The sequence below is a fragment of the Cavenderia fasciculata genome (assembly GCF_000203815.1).
Source record: "Cavenderia fasciculata unplaced genomic scaffold Scf_Dfasci-G-o-80e12.f1-5, whole genome shotgun sequence".
NCBI lineage: Eukaryota > Evosea > Eumycetozoa > Acytosteliales > Cavenderiaceae > Cavenderia > Cavenderia fasciculata.
This window is the reverse complement of record NW_004457735.1, coordinates 1,677,322-1,700,194: the sequence shown is the minus strand read 5'-3', so window position 1 is coordinate 1,700,194 and position 22,873 is coordinate 1,677,322. Positions and strand designations below refer to the sequence as shown.

At 34.8% G+C, this 22,873-nt stretch overlaps 11 protein-coding genes across 11 annotated transcripts; 5 read left to right on the top strand and 6 right to left on the bottom strand.

The window, feature by feature from the left end:
- Positions 1–52: 52 nt before the first annotated feature.
- Positions 53–2,315, bottom strand: anapc7 (anaphase promoting complex subunit 7; the record flags this gene model as incomplete). The annotated part of the gene is made up of 7 exons (XM_004361159.1): positions 53–359; positions 420–932; positions 1,018–1,177; positions 1,326–1,534; positions 1,613–1,710; positions 1,780–2,172; positions 2,268–2,315. The coding sequence occupies 7 exons, from the start codon at positions 2,313–2,315 to the stop codon at positions 53–55; spliced, it is 1,728 nt and encodes a 575-aa protein (XP_004361216.1).
- A 641-nt stretch (positions 2,316–2,956) lies between these two features.
- DFA_05496 (uncharacterized protein) lies at positions 2,957–3,313 on the top strand (the record flags this gene model as incomplete). The annotated part of the gene is made up of 1 exon (XM_004361158.1): positions 2,957–3,313. The coding sequence occupies one exon, from the start codon at positions 2,957–2,959 to the stop codon at positions 3,311–3,313; it is 357 nt and encodes a 118-aa protein (XP_004361215.1).
- An 822-nt stretch (positions 3,314–4,135) lies between these two features.
- Positions 4,136–5,837, bottom strand: DFA_05495 (Acetylornitine deacetylase; the record flags this gene model as incomplete). Its single annotated transcript, XM_004361157.1, has 3 exons — positions 4,136–4,334; positions 4,436–4,641; positions 4,752–5,837. 3 exons carry the CDS (start codon positions 5,835–5,837, stop codon positions 4,136–4,138), a joined length of 1,491 nt encoding a protein of 496 aa, XP_004361214.1.
- Positions 5,838–6,336: 499 nt separating this feature from the next.
- dscC-2 (discoidin I) lies at positions 6,337–7,119 on the bottom strand (the record flags this gene model as incomplete). The annotated part of the gene is made up of 1 exon (XM_004361156.1): positions 6,337–7,119. One exon carries the CDS (start codon positions 7,117–7,119, stop codon positions 6,337–6,339), a length of 783 nt encoding a protein of 260 aa, XP_004361213.1.
- Positions 7,120–7,535: 416 nt separating this feature from the next.
- Positions 7,536–9,479, top strand: DFA_05493 (uncharacterized protein; the record flags this gene model as incomplete). Its single annotated transcript, XM_004361155.1, has 3 exons — positions 7,536–7,580; positions 7,926–7,967; positions 7,998–9,479. 3 exons carry the CDS (start codon positions 7,536–7,538, stop codon positions 9,477–9,479), a joined length of 1,569 nt encoding a protein of 522 aa, XP_004361212.1.
- A 143-nt stretch (positions 9,480–9,622) lies between these two features.
- On the bottom strand, positions 9,623–10,419 carry dynE (dynactin 25 kDa subunit; the record flags this gene model as incomplete). The annotated part of the gene is made up of 3 exons (XM_004361154.1): positions 9,623–9,904; positions 9,987–10,101; positions 10,187–10,419. The coding sequence occupies 3 exons, from the start codon at positions 10,417–10,419 to the stop codon at positions 9,623–9,625; spliced, it is 630 nt and encodes a 209-aa protein (XP_004361211.1).
- Positions 10,420–10,578: 159 nt separating this feature from the next.
- Positions 10,579–12,034, top strand: DFA_05491 (uncharacterized protein; the record flags this gene model as incomplete). Its single annotated transcript, XM_004361153.1, has 2 exons — positions 10,579–11,685; positions 11,762–12,034. The coding sequence occupies 2 exons, from the start codon at positions 10,579–10,581 to the stop codon at positions 12,032–12,034; spliced, it is 1,380 nt and encodes a 459-aa protein (XP_004361210.1).
- A 240-nt stretch (positions 12,035–12,274) lies between these two features.
- On the top strand, positions 12,275–13,999 carry DFA_05490 (uncharacterized protein; the record flags this gene model as incomplete). Its single annotated transcript, XM_004361152.1, has 1 exon — positions 12,275–13,999. One exon carries the CDS (start codon positions 12,275–12,277, stop codon positions 13,997–13,999), a length of 1,725 nt encoding a protein of 574 aa, XP_004361209.1.
- Positions 14,000–14,237: 238 nt separating this feature from the next.
- DFA_05489 (uncharacterized protein) lies at positions 14,238–14,825 on the top strand (the record flags this gene model as incomplete). The annotated part of the gene is made up of 1 exon (XM_004361151.1): positions 14,238–14,825. The coding sequence occupies one exon, from the start codon at positions 14,238–14,240 to the stop codon at positions 14,823–14,825; it is 588 nt and encodes a 195-aa protein (XP_004361208.1).
- Positions 14,826–14,893: 68 nt separating this feature from the next.
- Positions 14,894–18,851, bottom strand: nol6 (U3 snoRNP protein; the record flags this gene model as incomplete). Its single annotated transcript, XM_004361150.1, has 4 exons — positions 14,894–17,472; positions 17,562–18,159; positions 18,243–18,677; positions 18,771–18,851. 4 exons carry the CDS (start codon positions 18,849–18,851, stop codon positions 14,894–14,896), a joined length of 3,693 nt encoding a protein of 1,230 aa, XP_004361207.1.
- Positions 18,852–19,122: 271 nt separating this feature from the next.
- DFA_05487 (uncharacterized protein) lies at positions 19,123–22,632 on the bottom strand (the record flags this gene model as incomplete). The annotated part of the gene is made up of 4 exons (XM_004361149.1): positions 19,123–20,464; positions 20,546–21,179; positions 21,242–21,753; positions 21,827–22,632. 4 exons carry the CDS (start codon positions 22,630–22,632, stop codon positions 19,123–19,125), a joined length of 3,294 nt encoding a protein of 1,097 aa, XP_004361206.1.
- Between the last annotated feature and the right edge of the window lie 241 nt (positions 22,633–22,873).

Genomic DNA, 22,873 nt, shown 5'->3' with positions numbered 1-22,873 from the left:
ATAAACTAACTATATTTCTCTATGGATAATAAAATTAATTTTATCCATTTTTTTATTCTTCAAAATCACCATCCATATCTTCGATAATATCCTCTTCTTCCATGTCGTCTTCATCTAATTCATCTTCATCAATTTCTTCATCATCTTCTAGTTCCTCTTCTTCTTGATCAGGATCGATTCCTTTCATTATCAATTCTAATCGATGTAAACCTCTAATGGCAGGTTCGTACTGGTGATTGATCTCCAACGCACTATTGTAATGTCTCATTGCATCTTCATAATTTTCTTTAGTAACATAAATATTTGCCATTTCCGTATGCATTAAATCTGTTTCTTGATATTCTAATTGTTTTTGTATTCTAAATAGAGAAATGATTGTTAATTACCTTAATCAATTATCTACTTTATCATCTACATACAAATCTAAAGCTTCTTGTAATTTTCCTTCAACCATATTTAATTTACTAAGTGTAAGAACTGTATCAATGCAATGTGGAGACAATACGAGAGCCTCTGAGAGAATTTTTCTGGCCCTTGGTCTTTCCTCTGGTTGATTGGCCAAAACCATACCCACCAATGACATTGATTTTGAGTATTCTGGACTCATTCGGTGAATAGCTTGGGCAACCATGAGGGCTTCGTTGATTTGATTGAGGAAGAGATGACATCTAACCAATTCTCTTGCGGTCAATATATTTTTGGAAAGTTGGAAAGCACGATCCAACCAAGGCAGCGCTGATTTTGGATCCTCCAACGACAAGTAAATCTCTCCTTTTAGAGAATGTGAAAAGGGATGTGTTTCCCTAAGACTAATAGCTCTATCAACACATTCCATTGCCTTTTCATTATTTTCTTTTAAAAAGTAATATAATGCTACCGATGTCCAACTTTCTGGTGCTCCTGAATTTGTATTTAATAAATCATGACATACTCTAAAAAAGATAAAATAAATAAATATGTATTAATACAACTAACTGGATTGATAACGGTTTGATTGTTGTTTGGGTCATAACATACTTGTTTAATTCAAATTGTAATTGTCTACGTTTTAATAAGGAACAATAAATATCCATTGAATTTGTATAATAACTATCATATTGTCTGATTTTATGAAACGTATTGATGGTATTGATAATGGATGGCTCATCATGATAGAGATATGATAATGCTAACTTTTCTAATAAATAAAGATTACAATTGAATTTTGGTTCTAATTTCTTTAATATAAATAATGATTCTTTTTGAGAGAAAGAAAAAGGGACAGGTTAGTTGGCTTCTAAAAGATAGATTAAAACATAAATGAAGATGAGAAAGAGTAATCATACTTTGAGGTTGATTTCTTTTTAATTCAAATTGAGATAGTGCCAAAGCAGGAATCCAAGATGAATCGATATTTGCATTTGAAATGGGTTGCTTGTGTAAAACTTGTGTTAAAAATAGTTCTGGATCTTCTCCCAATTCTTTGATTGCAATAGTTGCCTCTATACATAATGGACAAATTCTTAAAACTTCTTTAAAACATAATATCGCATCTCTAAAATTCAATTTAAAATTAATTATTATTATTTGTTCTCTCTCTTTCATGATTCAAAAAATGTATAATAATAATTACTTTGTTCTTTCTTTTCCAACACCACTCATATCTTTGTATAATCTTGCCATTGTTAAATTAATATCAAGTGATCTACTTGTATTTGGTATTGATTCCAACTAGACATATATAAATTAGATAAATATTAATTATTAATTCCAAAACCAACCGGTGATAAAAGTACTTACATAGGAGATTGCAAGATTAATTTTCTTTGTATTAATAAAACATAATGCAATTTTGTAACGTAGATCATATTCAATCGATTTTAATTGCTTAATATCCATCAATGATTTTGGGAAATGAGAATTGGTTCCAAAAAGATTATTTCCAACTGCTGCTGGTTGTTGTTGATGTAATGAAGAGGCTTGGCTTGCACTCTGGTTGATTGCCTTGATAACAATATCTAGTGCATTCTTGTAATATTTGAGTGCACGAAGGTATTGTGATTGTCCATAGATGGAATCGGCAAACATAATTAATGCTTGGTAGATCCATTGAACCAATTGATTATTTTGATTTGAAAATGCCAATGTTATATTATTTGTTGATAATAATGGTAATGATACTATAAAATTACCCTATTTATAACAGACAAACAACAACAAAAGTAAGTAATCTGATAGAGTTCAACCAAAAAAATATAAAGAGTCGTCTCGTCTCGTCTAGTACCTACCAATAATTCAGCAGATGTAAATTGACGAACGTCAAGTAACATCTTCATGTTTGATAACATGAGATCTACGCTAATTGGAGGAATCATTATCTGTGCTGTCCTTTCTTCCTCCCTCCTTGATCTGTACTGTCAATGATATCGATAATTGTAATTTGTGTGGTGGTGGATATCTTTATACTCGTAAAATAATCGTGTGTGATGGTGATGACAGCTGTCTTGTCTCTAACTATTACTGTTGTATGATGGTCTAGGTTAAACAAAATATCATTCTCCTCAATCGTAACAACTAAATGTGAAAAAAGGAGGGAAACACATCAATCGATTTTTTTTAAATTTTCAAAGTTCTCTAACCACCAGAGCAATTTAAACCATTTACGTAATAATCCTTTTTTGTGAGAACAGTTATAAAGTATAGACAGATACAATGATAATTTTTGTTCATTATTATTAGTAGTTTCATATGTGCATATGATCAGTTGGGCGTACATAGTTGGATTGATAGATTCGGAGGTGTCTATTGATCTTTCGGAGATTTCTCTACAATCGAAAAACGGACCTGATCAGTTTAGTTTTTCTCACAATTCTTGATTTGATAAAAGCAAAAGGGCTCTTCTCTCTCATTGCTTATCGAGACGAATACAACCAACAAATAGATAATAGATAAATAGACATATAGATATACATAGAGAATGTCAAAAAAAGTAAATGTTTTTTCGTTAGGAGGACCTGGAGAACCATCGGTAAAGATCACCAACTTTGATGGACCAGTTTATAGCTCCTACACGGGAGAACAACTAGTAGGTGGTGTACCACGCTTTGGACAATTAACAGATGATCCATCGGGTAAAAACCCAACCTATCATGGTGTCATTGTAAACAATGGTGTTGGAATGGCTCATTGCTACAGACCAAGATACCAGTCACCTCAGTTTAACTCTGGAGGTTACCAAAGTGGAGGAGGCAACTATTATAATAGTTATAATGGAGGTGGTGGTGGTGGAGGTAGTTATTATGGAGGTGGCTATAATCAAGGCGGTTGGCATTGAGTATGCTACGCCTAACCACAACAACACTATCTCCTAAGCTTACCTTGTATTATAATCTCTTTTCACACCCTTTTACTTTTAAACAATATATAAATATCCAATAAACAACCTCCCTACAGTAGTAGCTATCTATCTGATCGGATCAGTACAGTTAAGTTGTTATTTTAATTAATATTATTATTTTTTTATCTCTCTTTCGGGTCAGATCTGAAACAGACGATACTTTCGTTAATTCAAAACCATTTGTATTTATCAATTTATTTTCAAATTTACATAGGATACAACAGAGTTATGAGAAAAACAACAATCATTAATTGTTCGATATGTAACCTAAAGGAAGGGAAATATAATTGTCCTAAATGTAGAACTATCAAATAGTATGTTTTCAACTGTTCAAAACGATTCGTTCGTTCATTCATTGATTCATTTGTTAACCTCTCTTTCTTTTCTTTTCTTTTCTTCTTTCTTTTCTCTCTCATAGTTGTTCAAAGGAATGCAATGAACAACATAAAAAAGAGGTAGATCATGAGCAATTGACAGTTGCGCCAACACAACAAAATACAGTACCAACAGTCGATAGATCAATAGTCCCTTTGAATATGCCAGCGAGTGGTTTATCATTCTTTAAGATGGTGACAGATGAACAATTCAAGATGATTGATATCTCTAAACACATTCAACAAGCAATTGATCATCGTGAATTACGACAACTAATATTAGAGATTGACAGTAAAGGCTCTGATTTGGAGCGTGTTCAATTGTTGGAATCATATTGTCAACAAATACCAGAGTTTAACGAATTTGTTCTCAAACTATTGGCTACTATTGGTAATTTAGATAATCTTCAAATTGATCAAGATGGTCAATTGAAATCAGTCTAATTTGATGACTAGTAGTAGTAGTAGTAGTAGTAGTAGTAGTAGTAGTAGTAGTAGTAGTAGTAGTAGTAGTAGTAGTAGTAGTAGTAGTAGTAGTAGTAGTAGTAGTAGTAGTAGTAGTAGTAGTAGTAGCAGTAATTCTACTATCTATAGTCTGTCTGTCTGTCTGGTTACGGTTTTAAAAAGAATATTATTTTTTATTCTTTATTTTTCTTTACAACATTCTTGTTTGGCTTTGGTTTACTTGAAACATGGTTGTAAGCCACACCATTCAGCAATGAAACAGGCTAATATTCTAATGACATCTCTGTAAGACTCTAAACTGACACTTTCATCGATACCGTGGATAGAATCTGATTCTGGTCCAAAACAAGTGGTTGGGATATTGTAATACAATTGGAAAAATCTACAATCAGTAGCACAAAGAATTGGATCATATTTGGCTTCTCTCTATTAAAGTAATAATAATAAAAAATGATTATTAGCAAATATTATAATTATAATTCTATTTCTATTTCTATTTCTATTTCTATTTCTATTTTCTTTTTCTATTTTCTTACATTTAAAACTTGTTTATGAACATTACCAAGAGTTGATAATAATTCTGAATTTTTATCCATTACACAACCTTCAGCTTGGAAACCATTCCAAGAGACTTCGTGACCGATACCCTTTTGTTTGGCAGCTTCTGCGATACAGTCGGATAGTTGTTTACGGATGTCTGCCAAGTCTGCACCGGGGTAGAAACCAGCACGGAGTTCAAAGGTGCATTCACATGGGACAGAACTGGTCCACTCGCCACCTGTGATTTGACCAAGATTAAAGTTGAGGGGGTGTGCTGAGAATTGTTCAAAGGCAGGATGTTTGACCTTGTTCCACTTTTCTTCAAGTTGACGTAGTTCGTTGACAATGTACATGGCACCGTCGATAGCATTGACACCGGTACCCATCTCAAGAACGTGAGCGGGACGTCCACGAACGAGGACACGACACCATACAATACCAACTTCGGCAGTGACAATAAAGGGGAATGGTTCGGGAATGACAGCAGCGTCGGCAGTGTATCCTCTGGCAAGACAAGCAAGCGTACCGTTTCCAGTACACTCCTCTTCGACGACAGACTGAAGGATCACCTTTGAAGCTGGGGCATAACCCAACTCTCTTAATGCTTTGAGTGCAATAACCGATGCCATGACACCAGCTTTCATATCACCAGATCCACGTCCGTACAAACGTCCGTCCTTGACGTATGGCGAGAATGGGTCTTTGGTCCACAAGGCATCACGACCAGTTGGCACAACATCAATGTGTCCGTTGAGAATCAAACTCTTTCCCTTTCCATTTGGGACAGTGTTGGCAAGTGAAGGGTCAGGTTCATAGATACCAATTACATTCTCCTTGCCATCATACTTCCAGTCGACGGGTGAGAAACCTTTCAAATCCTTGATGTCCTCTAAATTGACTTTGAAACGATCTACCTTGAGTCCCAACGAGTTGTATACTTCGTGCATATAAATCTGAGCTTCGTTTTCATTACCCAACAAACTATCAAATGATACCAATTGCTTTAACTTTTCAATTGCCTCATTTTGTAAGCTATCAACCTTATCAATGATTTCTTGTTTTGTTGGTAATTTATTTTCCATCTTGTGTATATATCTATCTACTTATTTATTATTATTATTATTTAAAAGGTATATGAATAGAATCAAATAATAATGATTTGAAAGTGTAATGTTATGTGTGTAGTGTGATTTTTTTTGTTTATTTGTTTTTTAATTTCTTTTTTTCTCTGGTTCAAGAAAAGGAAAGATATTTTGAAAATCTTTGGTATCATTCATTTTCAAAGGAAATCCCAAGGTCGTCATTTGTAGGCTGACGTCACAATAAACTAAACAGAACAATGAAGTATCATATGAATATTAAAAGAAAGAAAAGAAAAGAAAGACTAGAAAACAAAGATTAAAATAAAATTTTCTTTTATCTTATTTATTAATTTTAATTGATCCATATATTATTATTATTTTTGATTCTTTTCTAATTTAAATTATTATTATTATTATTAATATGGAAGAATAGATAGATAATACAACATAAGTTACATTATAGAGTGGTGTATGATGATGATGATGAATATTTTTTTTTTTAAACTTCAGCATGAGCAACATAGGTGGCTTCAGCACTGTAGAGGATGGTATCGAACCAAGTCATAAAGGTCAAAGCGAAACCAGTGTTGGTGACATTTGAAACATCAACCTTGTAACGAGCATTGAAAGATTGGTTGATATCGAATCTCTTGATTTGAGCAACAACTTGTGGGATGACACCGGTTGGGTATGGGTTCTTGAAGACGACTTGGACGGTTTCGGTTCTGTCACGTGGTGGAGAGTTGCTGGTGAGGAGACTGAGATTGGTGGCAGCCAAGGTACCAGAGTTGACCAATGATTGTTTGATTGGTTGGTAAAAGACTTCCCAACGCAATGAAATGTGTTCATTCCAGGTCTTTGGCTTGAGAATAAGGGTACGAGCAACAACTGGGGTGGCAAAAATGTTGGAGACGATGGTGTTTCTGTCAGTGTTGGCAGTAAAGACTTGACCATTGTTGAAAGGGACAAATTTGATACCATCGACAGAGTACTCCAAAGTGTAAGAGGTGACGAATTGGTTGCAGTCAGTATCGGCACGACCTTGGATTTGGATACCGGTAAAGGTCTTGAGGTTCTCTGATGAGGCAGAAATCCATTGAGCAGCATCGTTGGTCTTGGCACACCAGGCACTTGAACCACCAGTGACAGATCCGTTCATCGAGGGATGACGTTCATAGTTGAGACGGGCAAAGTGAGAGGTAAAGCCTGGAGCCCATTCAGTTGAGGCGGTGGATTGGAGTGATCCCAATGAAATACCTTTGATTGATGTGGCTAATGACATTTTTAAATATTATTTGTTGTTGGTTGTTGTAGTTGTTGCTTTAGCTTATTGCTGGTGATTTGAATGAATGATGGAACCAGACTATTTATATGTTTCCATTTGGTCAAGGTTTAGAAATAATATTATTGATGAAATTTAACAGTCGAGCAGTAACATGTGATACTTTTGGCAATTTACACAAGTGTGGTAAGAGAGGTTACCTTAGCCCCAATCATCTGCATCTGGCGTCACACACCTTTTGATTTTGATTGAGTTTTTAGACATTTTTGATTGAATGTCATTGAGCTCAGCAATGATCATTGGCCTAGTCATGGATAATTTGGTTGTTTTTGGCACAACAACACATGTTTAATTTGTCAGATTATAGATACACATGTGTATACTGACCAACAACAACAACATACTTGATCATCACAATGATATCATACCTAATTCGTCAAAACAACCACATAATTTTCATGGTATGTATCTCCAACCTTCACCACATGTGGACAATCAACCTTTCATTCATTTCACACTGGGAACCTGATATTACTACTTACACAAGTTAACTTTCAAATCTGCACAACGACCCCCTGTTTAATGATTCGATGACTCGATGATCGTGTCAGTACATGTTGATTGAAAAGTATGAATCACATCATTTACCTTTTTTTTATCGTCAAAGATCTTAATGATTATATTGAACGGTGATTATCTTCTATCTATCTGTTTGTTTGTTTGTTTGTCTATCTGTCTGTTTGGTTGCAACTATAGTAATAATAAATCAATAAAGTTGATGAACATTCTTTTTTTTTTCTGAATAGTCGCAATTTGAAGCTGAAATTATAGTCTCGAGATTCATGAGAGTTTGAATCATTTGTTTCAAACACAGATAGAGAGATAGAGAGAGAATGAATTATAGTGGAATCTCTACAGATGTACCATTTTTGAATAACTTGACATCAGATAATGTTCAGATTGTAGGAAAGGTTTGTACTACAAAGTCGTTGCCTGTGCAAGGTGCGGTGGAAGATCTATCAGAGTTGGTCGAGTACTTGGACAAGAATGAGCTGCCTTTGAATAGAGACCAACAGTTCAAGAGAGGAACTGTTACAAAGGATGCACGACTCGACCTCTGCAAACAGGGTGTTGGTGTGGAGGGTGCACGATTGGTGCGTCAACATTTGGCCAAGAACACAACTATCATGCATTTGTTGATGGGAGATGACTCGTTGGGCGTCGAAGGTGCTAAAGAGGTTGGACATATCATCAAGGAGAACCAATCAATCAAGACCATCTACTTGGGATGCAACAATATTGCCGAAGAGGGTACTAAGCATTTGGTCGATGCTATCCTTGAAAAGAACAATATCAACGCGTTGTGGATCAAGCGTAATCATATCAACGAGGGTGGTGCTGCACATATTGGTCGTCTCATGTCAACCAATAACAGTATCCAGATTTTAGATCTAATCAGTAATGATCTACAGGCGTCTGCTATCAACACGGTCACAGCTGCCATTCGATCCAACCCTCTCAACTGTCTGACGACACTGATGCTCGACAGCAACCATTTTGGCGCACAGGGTGCACAGTATATTGCCGACAATATCCTCACCAGTGAGACTAGTCACGCCCGTCTCTTGTTCCTCAGTCTCTCCAACTGCAACCTGTTGGATGAAGGGTGTCGTATCATATGCGAGGCGTTCAATCGCCAGTCGACCATCATCGACCTCGACATGAGCAGCAATCGTCTGACCCCCAAATCGGCCACCTACATTGGTGACATGTTGGCAGCCAACAAAACGCTCCAAGGCATCGATATTGGCCACTCTGGAGCGACCGTTGTCGTCGGCGGTGAATACAACACGTTTGGTGCGGATGGTGTCGTGTACATCATCGAGAGTGTTGGTAACTCGCAACATCCAACTCTTCGATCGATGGACATTACATTTTCAGCAAGAGAGTTGACCACCGAGCAAAAGGAACGAGCCCTCCGAATCATCCAAAACAAACAATTCCCAATCTCTCGTATCGAAGGTATCATCCGAATGGTTGGTACACACAATATCCAATTTCAAAAGGCACTTCAAGAAAAGAACAAATATGTCAAGATGAGAATCCAAGCTAGTGGATCTAGTTCCAAAACAAAATCCAACAACAAAAGTGAAGATAGAGAAGCTTTTACAGCTGATTTCGTTAAACCAATCATCAGCGTTTACCGTGCAGTTAAAGACACCAAAAAGGCACATACTCCAAAACTATTAGAGAAAAAAGAAAAGATTAAACATTCAATTGAAAAGAATGATGAAAAAGAATTATCACATATATTTGTTGATCAACAATCAACAACAAATCAATTTTCATTTACTTTTTAGAATAGCAAACTAGTAATAGTAGAGTTGATTGGAATAATAATAATAATAGTAATAAATCCATTATCATCATTTTGTATAGTAATAAATAATTATTTAATTAATCGTATTTCTTTCTTTCTTTCTTTCTTTCTTTCCTTCTTTCGTTATTTTGTGACAGCAGGAGATGAAGTAGGAATAAAAGTGGATGAAGATGTTGGAGTCGTAACCAAACTACTTGGAGTACCTCCAATGACGGGATTTGGTAGAAAGTGTTCATATGTAGTGGTTGTTAAATCCTTCATGTAATGTTCAAAACTATCTACCAATTCCTCTTTGTATGTACCTGGAAATCCTGAATAACAAGTATAAGGTGGTACAACTGTATCAGGTGGTACAATCGTATTATCTGCTATCATACAACAATCTTTTAATATACATCTTTTTGACTAGATAGAGTAAAAGGAAGAATGAAGAGTTAGATTGAGAGAAAGAGAGAGAGAGAGAGATGAAATAATAATAATTTCATACAATTACACAATTCTTTCCTATATAAACATATGAACCAATTGAAGCAGCACTAATGACTGTATTTTCTTTTATAATTACATGATCTCCAATCGTAAGTGGAAAGTATGCTATCGATCTAGACATATGTGTGATGTAATCAGTTAGTGTTTGATTATAGAGCAACTACAAGCAAGGTATGAGAATGTGCTATCGATAGTTACCCTTTGAATTTCTTATATGAAGGTCTGATAACAGTATTTTCACCAACCGATGATAATCTACCTATATTTACATTTGCAAGATCACCTCTTACAATTACACCTGGTTTGATGATTGTCTTTCCATGCAATCTAATGTTCATGATACCACATAGAATCGATTTCCTACTGACTTTGTTACCATTGACTGTCTCCATATAATCAGTCTTGTCATAGTTTGTTGTTTGTATCTCCATTTTATCTAATCTAATTCAATTCTTAAACAACTAACTAGTAAATGAAGATCAAATGATTCAAAAAATATCACCTGACACTGAATTGGTTTGAATTTATAAATCGATTCATTCGTTATTTATTCGCAGACTCTATAGATTTATATTATTCAATAACATTGAATGTTGATAGTTAGAAATAACTTGAAACATTATCATCATCATTGTAATTTATTCAAATCGATTACTACAACTATAACTAGTAGCAGGAATTGTACAACAACAACGACGACAACGACAACAAAGAGAAATAATAATAATAATAATAATAATATCATAGAATATCATAGTATGAGTGTAACCGAAAATATTAAAGAAGAAGTTCCTCGAGAAGACTCTACTACTACTACTACTACTACTGTAATAAACAGTAACGGTAGTAACACTAGTACAATTAATAATAATACAAATACAACTAGTACGACGAAAAAAAAGAATAATAATAATATAGAGAATAAAAAGGAAAGACCAATTAAATCAAGAGATGAATACCTAAGTTATTTTAAAAGTAAAGAAGAGAGATTACAACGCAATGTACTTGAAAACAATAAATGTCGTAATTGTTGGATGACGACCAAGTTTTGTTTATGTGTACTCATCAAACCAGTTCAATTCAAACATCGATACATTACACTATTCCATCACAATGAATGGGGTCGTGCAAGCAACACTGGTAAAATAATGGCATTGTCTGCAAACAAGGAAAATTGGATCAACAAACACCCAGACTTGAAACTCGAAGATCAATTGGCATCACCTGACAACAACACGTTGGATTGGTTATCAGACACTGTCAATCAAAATGACTATTCCAAACTATTGGTCGTTCATCAAAAAGAGGATGAAGAGATCCTACAACATATATTAAATACAACCGATCACTCTAAAATATTTATCCTATTTCCAAGTGAAAATTCAATCGATATTTATGATTATATTGATAGAGTTAATGGAATAAATAATAATCAAAAAGAAAAGGAAATTATACAACCAATCAATCCTGAAACCATAAAACAACAAAAACAAGAAGATGATATAGATAATAATAATGATAATAACGATAATAACGATGGAACAACTTTAAATATAAAACAACTACTTGAAAAATTAAATTTAAATCAAAGCTGTGAAAATAATGGAGAATTACCTCAACTGACAGCTATAATATTAGATGGAACATGGCATCAAGCAAAGAAAATAGCAAAATTAATTCCAAATGATGTTGCAAGAGTATGTATTATTTTGAAGTTCAACAACATGTTTAGATCAAACCTACGATACATACTTAGTTTATCGTTATTTTTAGGTACAAATACATTTTGGAAATGATAAAATGAGATCAATGTATAATATACTTAGAAAACAACCTCAAGTTGATAGAATATCGACGTTAGAGGCAGCCATTATCACCATGAAGGTTTTAGGTGAAAAGAAAGATGTTTGTATGGATATGGTTGATAACTTGGAATTAATGATCTCAAGGTTATCAACCCAAAGTGGTGGTTACAGAGGCGAGATTAATTGGGTTGGTGATGATTCTGAAAGATCAACAAGAAGAAATAAAATTATCAAACAATAACTGGCATTAGAATGTTTTCAACCATGCAACAATTGATCCCCACTTTAATCAAAGAGCAGAGGGCAAATACTCTCAAGTCTCTCGAGTCAAGTATTAAATTAAAAATCATATTTTTGTTAATTTTTATGAGGGCTGCAATAAAATTTTTTTGATCAAAAAAATATCTTTCTGATTTAAAATTCAACTTGTTTATTCATTAATAGAGAAATTGTTACACCTTTAAACAAAGAATTAATTATAATGAATAAACAAGGTCGATTCGGTTCTTTGCAGCCAGAATCTGATGACGACATCATAGAACCAGAGAAACCCTCATCACAATCAGCACATACTACTCCCAACCAAAGTCCTCCATATCAACACTCTACCAAAAACACCAGCTCCTCATCTCCTCGCGATCCCTCCACAACTTCAAACCAACATACCTCATCTTTGACAGATTCTCATACTTTGGGTAACTCAACCTCGACAACCTCCACAACATCGACTACCACCACAACATCCAATCAAGTGTCTAATGAGTCGTCAAGTATCAAGCCTCCCGAAATTCCCTTCCTACGTCCAAATGCTAACAGACAGTACTCGTTCCTTGACAAGAAAGAAGCTTTCCATGTATCCACAGGATGTAAAGAAATCGTGGATATGTTAAATACTATGGACCCCAAGTTCAGATCATCTTATAGAATTGAACTGGTCCTCCAAGAAGATGGAATGTGGGACCTACGACTTTGCTTAGATCCAGATGCATGGTTCGAAATTTCCTACCAACAAGACCAAGTCAAAGCTCTGGCGAATGCACAGAATTACATCAACCTTGCTCGAGAAGAATACAACAAAGTTGCCCCTGAAGATAGACAGGATCCTCCACGTTGTGAAAAGAAAGCTTGTGATTTCGAAGGAAATGAAGGGGGTTGCTATTTCAAAAACAAAAAAAGAGATCCCAAGTTCCCTGGTCTCCCACCTGCTGAAAAACAAAGAATTATAGTTCACCTTAAAACCTACTATCACCAGGAATGGGTGTGCTTAAGAGAAGTTCGAGACACTAAAACCCAAAATATGCATCATTGTGGTGTTAAAGTATATTCAGGAGCAATTCTTAATCGCAAAGAAAAAGTGCTTCGTGATTTCGTTCCCAATTTTTCTGTGCTATCCCGATGGAGCGAGAAGGCAAGGGAGATTATGATGATGCCCAATCCCTCAAAAGAAAACAACCCTATCCCCCATAATAATGTTGAGATGGTCAAAGATCCAGAGTTTTGGAGAAATGCAAATCAGATTTGCACAAAACTCGAGGAGCTAAAACTAGACAAATCACTTAAATTGCGTAGTGACAGCCCACCAGCCACCAACCGAATAGTCATCAATTATGGACAGTGGGAGACAGGAGTTCGGGGTAATCCATGGCTGGAGGAGTGCCATGCGCATGCTCACATTTGGTTGTCAAGTGAATTTGTGTTATCCTTGCAATCTCAGAAGAATAACTTTAATGACCCATTTCTCAAAAGATTACAGTTAATTTTGGATGGCAATGTTTACAGACCAAACGACTACCTGTATCAGAACTATACTAGACTAGAGTCAAGAATCTTCCCAAAGACTCAAAGCTCCCTCCACAACACCATAAACACAATGCAAAAGCAATTAGCAAATCAGGAGGCCATGTTAAATCAAATCCTTCGAAATCTTGGAATTGATAATAATTTCAATACTGGTGATAGTACTAATAATACTTCTAATGATAATAATAATACCTCTAATGATAATAATATCAATACCGTTAATAGTACCAATAATAACAGTAGTAATAATAATACTAGTAATAGTACTAATAATACCTCTAATGATAATAATATCTTTACCGTTAATAGTACCAATAATAATAGTAGTAATAATACTGGTAATAGTACTAATATTAAAATTAATAATAATAATAATAATAAGAAAAAGAATAAGAAGAAAAAATAATTATAATGGAATATATTAATATCTAATTTAATTTAAAATTTATCTTCATCTTTTAAATTTCATAGTTTATATACATACAAATACGACTTAAAAACTTTATAAACCCTAATAGACTTCCTGATAATATTTGCCAAATTCTTTTTATTATTATTTATTCTTTTTTTTTTCCGAATTGTTTGAAATATATTTATGAGAAGATTGTTTTGTTGTAGATTTTTTTATTTCATTGTCATTTAGAATGTCACATTACAACAATGCAACAATTAATCCTAACTTTAAATGGGTTGGAGTAGGCCTCTCTTTTCTTCGTCAATGTAGTAACACTTATGGTGTGTTTGACGATGTACCTCCTTTAACAAATCCACAAGTCGTAGATCTCTTAGAGGTTGCCTCACCTACATCTTGCTATGTATTGGATGAGAGTTACAATCAAAGAGCAGAGGGTGAAAACCCTCAAGGAACCTTTGACGTTGGACCAGCGACGGCCTATTTCGACGGTCAAACCATTCAGATGAAACCTTTTTACGATGATCAACAATCTTGTGTTTCATGGTATGTTGGATCAAATGGAAAGGTATACTTTGCAGCGAGTTCGTGGACGTTTACGTATTGTGCCTCAAGTTTGGCAGAATTTACAACAAGAGTGTCAATTGAATCAGCATTGTGGTCCATGGCAAGTTCAAGAAAGAGAATTCAAGAGAATAAGAAAAAATTTACACCTGAACAATTAGAATACATAGATTATTATCTAGCAAAGATTCCTCCTCCTCCACCTCCAAAGGAAGCAAAAAAACCTCAACCCAATCCTACAATAAATGATCCATAGGGTATTATGTATTATATATATATTTTAAATATTTATATCTATTTATTTAATTTATTTTGTTGTTTTATTTATTTAAAATCAAATGATTTTAAAATGGTACTAGAAGGATTTAATTTTACTTGGTTGATGAGCTTACCACCCAAATCAGTAATATGAGCAATGATTTCATAAAGATTTGGAATGACAAGATTGCTAGAGTTGGTTGCGTCAATTGGGAGAGCCATGACCGATCTGAGTGGTCTAAAGGCCAATGGAGTCCAACTCTTTGGATTAAATACTACATGGATGGCATCACCACCAATCTTGTCGTAATAAAATTGGCAGTGGCATGATAATGATGGATCGGATCTTAATCTATCGACAAACAATTTGATTAAATTATGTCCTACAATGATTTCTTTTTTCGTGGTGGCAGCGTTTGTTGATTTTGATTTACTATTGAAATTTGAATATTTGGATAATAATGTTTTGACAACAGCAGTCTTTTCATTTCCATTGACAGTTGTTTGACTATTTTCTTGTTCCTTTGTCTTTTCATTTTCCTTTTCATTTTCCTTCTTTTCAATCAATAAATTATTAATTGAACCATTGAAATTTGTGATAAAGTTTGCATTCAACATGATCTTTAGATCGAAATCCAATTGGGGAGTATTAAAAATTGCGTTCATATCCAATTGATCTGTGAGATTCAATTGATTTAAACTAGCAAACGATTGTTTGGCGCATTTGATTAAACGATCTCTGACATGAGTGTCGCGTGAATTGAGAGACTTGAACCAAATACTGGCACGATCCTTGTGAGTGGCGATGAAAAAGAGTGGAAGGTTGTTTGCCTTTTTCTGATTGTCAAATATTTCTTGGATGGATTGTGTGTCGGAAAGCGAGATATCTTGTTGGTAGTCGACAATGAGTGGACGCTCGCTCCATTCATAGGTGGAGATTAAACGAAGGAACTTGATAAAACCAAGGATGGGAGTGGTTGGTGGAGGGGTAGAGGTGGACTTGAAGATGCTGGCCATCAAGAGCTCGATCGTCTCTATTGAAATATCGTCACTAAAGAGGTTCGAGTAGCACCAACGTTGGGCAAGACGGGTGGCTGTGGAGAAGGCTGGTTGTTGGTTGGCAAGAGTTTGGATAAAACTGTGGTGTTGGAGACCGTTTTGGTGGAGGAGGATTGCTTGACGAACGTCTTGGTGCTCGGATCCCAAAAAGTCCAATTCTCTTGGGTAGTATGGAATGAGACGGAAAAGGAATCCTTGGTATTGAACGTCGACGTATTGTTGTGTAGAGAGACGTGGTTGGTATTGCTCCAACTCGCGGGCAATCTTTAGCATGAAAGCAGTCTTGAGAAGCTCGATCGTTTTAATGTCCGATGACCAGTTTGGATTGTTTTCAAATTGCAACAATATTTCAATGGGTTGATTGTTGATGTATTGTGGGTCGTTGACAACTTCGACAGAGGTGTAACGGAGTGCTGGTCCGATGGGATAGTACCCATTGATCTTGAGTGGCAGGTCGAGTTGGTCGACGGCGGTGATGATGGTTTCCTTGGCAACGATCAAGGCTTGTGCGTCAAAGGTCATGGTGGGAGCTTGGAGGATACGGTCAAACATGGAGATGTTGGCAGAGACCGAGTCACTTTGGATAGAGAGACGTGTCGAGAGGATGTACTTGGCAATCATCTCGATGATCATGTGACGACGGCCTCCTGGGGGGTTCCAGACTACGGCGTGCACAATAGTGCCGTCCTTGAAACGACGCAACTGTGAGAGCTTGCCCCACTTGGCTTGGAAGGCATCCGAGTCAACATGGTCGCCCGATGGGCCCTTGTCAATGAGACGTTGCCATTGGTTAATGTCGAGCTCGATACCGCAGTGGATGGTACGGTTGGCAAAGGCATCTGGACGTGGCTGATCGACAGCCCATCCCTCAAGTTGGTCTTGAACGACGGTGATGGAGCGGATACGGTTGGTAAGAGTAGCGCATAAAAGACGGTAGATGTAATGGCTGCAGTACAACTCTTGACTGTAGTAGTCCTTGGATGGCATCTCCAACTGACACCCCTTGAGTGGGATACTCAAGAGATAGTCGTAACGGAGCGATGGTGAACCCTGTTGCAAAAAGATTTCGTCAAATCCGTCGCCACTGTCCAACAAGACCAAAGATTTTCTGGCCTCTTGTGCAAGCTCTTCCAAAGCCCAACTGGTGACACGAGATGTGATATTTAAATAACCACTGGCATCGATAAGAGCCATTGGATAGAGTCTACGGAAAGAGCTATAGTGCAATCCAAATACTGGTGCTTGTGATCCACTGGCCTTGAAAAACATCGGGCCACATGGCTTTGCGTCACGGTTGACAGAAACGAATTTCTCGACAATCGAAACCAACACCATTCTGAATATTTGATAGGATGACATGTTCTTGTTGACCTTTCCTTGGTCATAGAGATAGGCAACCAACATTGACAATTGGAAAGAGTTTATAGTCGACACCTTTTTAACAATCAACCATGATTTGATCAATTGAATGGCATCAATCAATACTGGTGCATTTTTGATTCTATCATGTAATAATTCCATATGTTCAAAATACATCATATCTTCTAAAATTGAATTATTATAATATGATGATCTTTTAATTTGGTCTAAAAAAAAAACAAAATTAAATCGTAATATTAGATAAATGATGATAGATCTTTTTTTGTTTGTTTGTTTGATTGTTTCTTGTACATACTAAACTTTAATAAATTTTTAGAATTATTTGGATTACCAAACTTTAAATCTAAAGGATCAATTTGATCTTGTAATAAATCTTGATCGTTTAATGTGAATAGGGTATCTTGAGTGGTTGATTGTTGTAAATTCTTTTTCTTTTTTTGATCTTCGACCGATGTTTTTGAAAGATTAAAAGAGATTGGACTTAATTTGGAGAGTGGAACAAAATTCTTGTCAAGTGAAATGAAAACTCTGATTTGGAATCTGGTAATGGCACCAGTCTTTGGGTCAGCCTTTGGACGAATGATAAACATTTGCTTGTTTGAATCGCCATTCCAATTTTGGAATTCAATGTCTGAGAATCGTTCATTCTTGGCCACTTCTTTGGCCAATGCCCAAAGATAGATGTTACGTTTGGTGAAATATTTGTATTCATAGATATCTTCCTCTCCAACAATCGAACTTGGAATTTCAACAGATACATCGACATTTGGGTTACTCTTGATCGTTGATTTCAACATATAACTACCAACCAAATCGACAGATGATGGTTTTGTAACTGTAATCGTTTGATCTCCAAATATCTTTACTTGATTTGAACATTGATTTGATTTTACCTAAAAAGAGAAAGAGAAATGAATAAGTCAAAGTCATTTGAATACTAATATTTAGTAACTAACGCTTGCAATATTTAACATACTTGATGTGGTTGAATTGAATCAAAGATTGATTTTAATTGAAAGAGAGCAGATTCGAGTGAAGTAGTTTTGGTATAGTTGATCTTGATCTCTTTAAAGAATTCAATGACTTGTAAACGGAAAAGATTAGAGTTGAAGAGTTGAGCAGTTTCATTGTACTCTTGCATTTCTTCGGTGGTTGGTGCAGCAGTCTTTTCTAAACTATCGACACCCTTTTTAACACGAAGGTTAACATTCTCTCTCTCTTCATCTTCGTCTTCAATATCTGCCATCTTTTGTGATAATGGTGTTCCTACAACAGCCTCACTGTCATCCAACTCTTCATCACCATCATCTACGTAATCTTCAAAGTTTTCAGATCCCGATTCATCTTCTGAACCATTATCTTCTCCATCATCTAAATAATCATCATCATCTCCCATTGATAAGATTGTATCCTAAAAAGTAATAGTAATAGTAATAGTAATAGGTAAACATAAATATATTAGTATATCTATCTATTTGTGCTCTCTTTGTGTAATGATACCAACCTCAATCTCTTCTTTCTTCTTTTTAAAAGAAGTAGAGGATACATTATTAGTTTGATTTGATGATTTTCTCTTTTCTACCATTGTTAATAAACTAAAAAGAAAGAGAAAAGTAATCTAATAAAAGAAAGAAATAGATAGTCGTATCTCTGACCTTAATTCAACTTTCGTTCGTCTCGTTTTTTTTTTTTTATTTTAAGTTTTTTTTTTTGGAGGAGGAAAGTTAACAAAAGTTTGATAATATTAATTTATTACAAATCAAAGTATTTGGTCTTAACATTCAATAAATAATAATAATATCTATACGATAGATAAAGGGTTGATATAAAAAAAAAAAAGTAATAAATAAATAATTTTATTTTGATTTATTTTCAAGCTTTTTATCGGTTGCACCCAATAAAGGGATGTACTGATTTAAAAGATTTGACAAATCATTGATTCGGAGGGGTTTTCTGAGGAAATCATCCATTCCACAGCTATGAGAAAACTCTTGGTACCCGGAAAGGGCCATCGCCGTCAAGGCAATGATCTTGGTTTTGGTAAGGCCTGCCAACTCTTCAAATGAACGAATGCGTAGGCTGGCTGTTGATCCATCGCAATTTGGCATATTTAAATCTAAGAATACAAGATCGTATTTCTTTTGTTTAAACATTTCAATTGCTTCCAATCCATCGTGTGCCAAATCGACATCTCGGTATCCAAGTTTACTCAATTGTAATAATAATACTTTTTGGTTGACTTCATTATCTTCTGCTACCAATAATCTATAACTTGATTTTTGTTGTGGTTGAAATGGAGGAATAGTCGTAGTAGTAGTAGAAATATTATTTAAATTATTTACTGTAGAGGTGGTGGTGGTGGTTGAATGGTTTTGTTGTTGATTGATACTGATATCACCATTTATAAACTTTTGTCTTTTTTCAAAATGTTGAGATCCATCTACAATATTTATATGGTTATTTGGATTATTATTATTATTATTATTATTATTGTTTTGATTATTATTTTGATTATTATTTTGATTATTAAAATTATTATTATTGGTAATGATAAATTCTTTTTCTTCTTCAATTAAATCAATTGAAGATTTTGAACGCTTATGTTGAGTATTGGATGTAGTAGAGGTGGAAGAGTTACTACCACTACTACTGTTACAACCATTACTATTATTATTATTATTATTATTATTACTATTACTATTACTATTATCAATATCAAATGATTTCTTTCTACTTCTTTCTTCACCATTTTCAACGACTATGGTAAAACTGAATTTACTTCCAACTCCAGGTTTTGATTCTACAAGACGAATGTCGCCATTCATCATTTCAACTATCTTTTTGACGATTGATAGACCAAGACCAGTCCCAGAATGACTACGACTACTATTGTCCAATTGTACAAATGGTTGGAAAAGAGTGCCTTGTTGACTTGGCTCGATACCAATGCCAGAGTCCTCTACAATAAATTCAATAACCTTTTTAGATGCCGATGGTGATGATAGTAGTGATACATTGACTTTGATGAATCCTTGATCTGTATACTTTATAGAATTGAAACAAATATTATATATTATTTGTCTAAGTCTGTTTGGATCACCTTTGACAATGGTTGGTATACTAGAATCAATCTTTGAAATGATTTCAATTGGTTTCTTTAATGATAATTGTAATGTATTTAATACTCCTTCAACACATCTAAATAAAAATAAATAATAATTAATTAATAACTATGTGTAAAGATATATTTGTTTGTTTCTTTTCTCTGTCTTTTCATACCCTTTAAAATCAAAATTAATAATTTCAAGATTGAATTTTGAAGCTTGCATTTTTGTGAAATCTAAAATATCACTTGTGATGGAATAGAGATGTTCGGATGATTTGTAGAGTGATTCGACGATTTGTTTTTGAGCTGGTTGGAGTTCACTCGATAATAAGAGTTCGACCAAACCGATTAGTCCGTTCATTGGAGTACGGATTTCGTGGCTAATGGTTGCCATGAATTGTGAACGCATGTTGGCTGCCTCGAGAGCACGGTCTCTTGCCTCTAACAACACCTTTTGGGTGTTTTTCTCCTCGGTGATGTCTCTGACGAAAAATAGTTTGCCTGAAAAGTTGATTTTCTTCATGTGAATGTTTTTACAATATACCTCGGCCGTAAAGAGAGTCCCATTCCTTCGCTTGCAAGTAACTTCCTTTTTGACCTCGGACGATGGGAATATGTTTGACAATCGGTCTTCGCTGGCATTCAAAAGAATTGAATCAATTGATGCACCCGTCAATATCTGTGCATGACATTCAAACAATTGTTCTCCAAACACTCTATTTACAACTCCTCTATGATCCGTTAAAAATATACATGTTGAAGTAAATCTATTTAAAATTTCTTTTGTTACTACTCCATCTTCTGCGCCTAAAACAAAAAAAGAATAAATAAATATTTACTTTTCTTTTATATTTTTTTTTATAACTTACATTTTCTTCTTTCTAATTCATGACAAGCCTTATTTGCAATAGCAACAATAATAGAATTATCCATTAAAGTTGGATTGATTGGTTTTGTATCACATGCCACCAAATGGCCAATATTGTCACCGTTGGTGTCTAGGAGTGGGATACCGATATAACTACGAATGTCATTGACTTGAAGCCAAATGTCACGTGGAAAACGTTCTTGAAGACTGTCGTTGATACATACTGGACGACCCTGGCTAATGATCGAGCATGGAGTATCTGATAATTTATAAACTACATTGTTTTGGATTTTTCCATCGATACAATAAGAGATGGTGACGCCAGTGTCTGCCTGAGGTGATATCATACAGACAAGTGAAAATTTTACATTTAAATAATAGCCCAAATATTTTGCCAACGAATGAAACAATTCGTTGTTTGATATATCATCACAACTAAATTCTACAAAATGGTCAATTAAACCTTCATATTTTAATCTTTGTACTTCTGCTATTGTTTTTTTAATTAAATATCTAAAAGAAAAATAAAAAGAAAATTATTAATATACATAACTCTAACTCCAACTCTAATATTTATATAGTTTACCTAAAAAAATAACTTGAATGCATTAATTGTGAAAAATAAATATTGTTGTCTGGTAGATTGGAGATTTGAATTTCTCCAATGACATTGTTGTGATTGGAGACGAGCGGTATACGGAGACACTGGCAACTGTGTGAATAGATGATTGGAAGCAATTTCTTGGGTTCCATGATTTCCATTATTTTTGGATGACTGTACAATGTTTCAAAGCACGCAGAGTTTGAATGATAGGATAGTTCGTGCTGTTGTTGTTTGGTGGAATGCCAAGACTCGCCGCCGTGGTGCACAATCAATGGTTTCATTGATCGCTCCTCGTCGAGTTGGTGAATGGTGTAGGTCTTGTCGTTACCAAATATCGATGCAAGACTCTCGATGATATGTTTAAATATGGCACTCTTGTCGTTACAAGTGGTGAGTGAATGAAAGAGGCTCCACACGGGCATTACCTCGTCACGAAACTTTAGTTCATTGGTCTCGTCCAACGAGAGTTCTATAATGGAGAGATTCAACTCTTGAAGTGGATCCAATGTGGATAATACCATTTTAGTACGGTGAAATGGTGGTGAAGATGGTGTTGTCGCAGCAGATGAAGCAGCACTCTGCAAATCAATCTCGGGTGTTGATGCAGAAGATGAAACAGATGAAAAGGTTGGTGATGTTGATGGAGTTGATGATGATGATGATGATGACGACGAAGAGGATGAAGAAGATGAAGAGGATGCCAAACTAATCATAGTTGTGGTGTTTGGCGGATGAGAAGGTGGCGGTGGCACACCTATAGTTATTCCATTCATCATCATATCTTTCATATATATATATCTATATTTTTGGGTTTGTTGTTGTGACTTTTGTGTACTCTTTAAAGTAGTAATATATACTAATTAATTATCCAGCAGTAGTGTTGTGTTGTGTTAATTAATATATATTATTATTATTATTATTATTATATTATACAATATACATGTATGGGATTATTAAATATAGAATATTATATTATAAAAAATAGAGAAAAGATATAGATGGTAATATGTTTTTTGTTTTTGTTTTTTT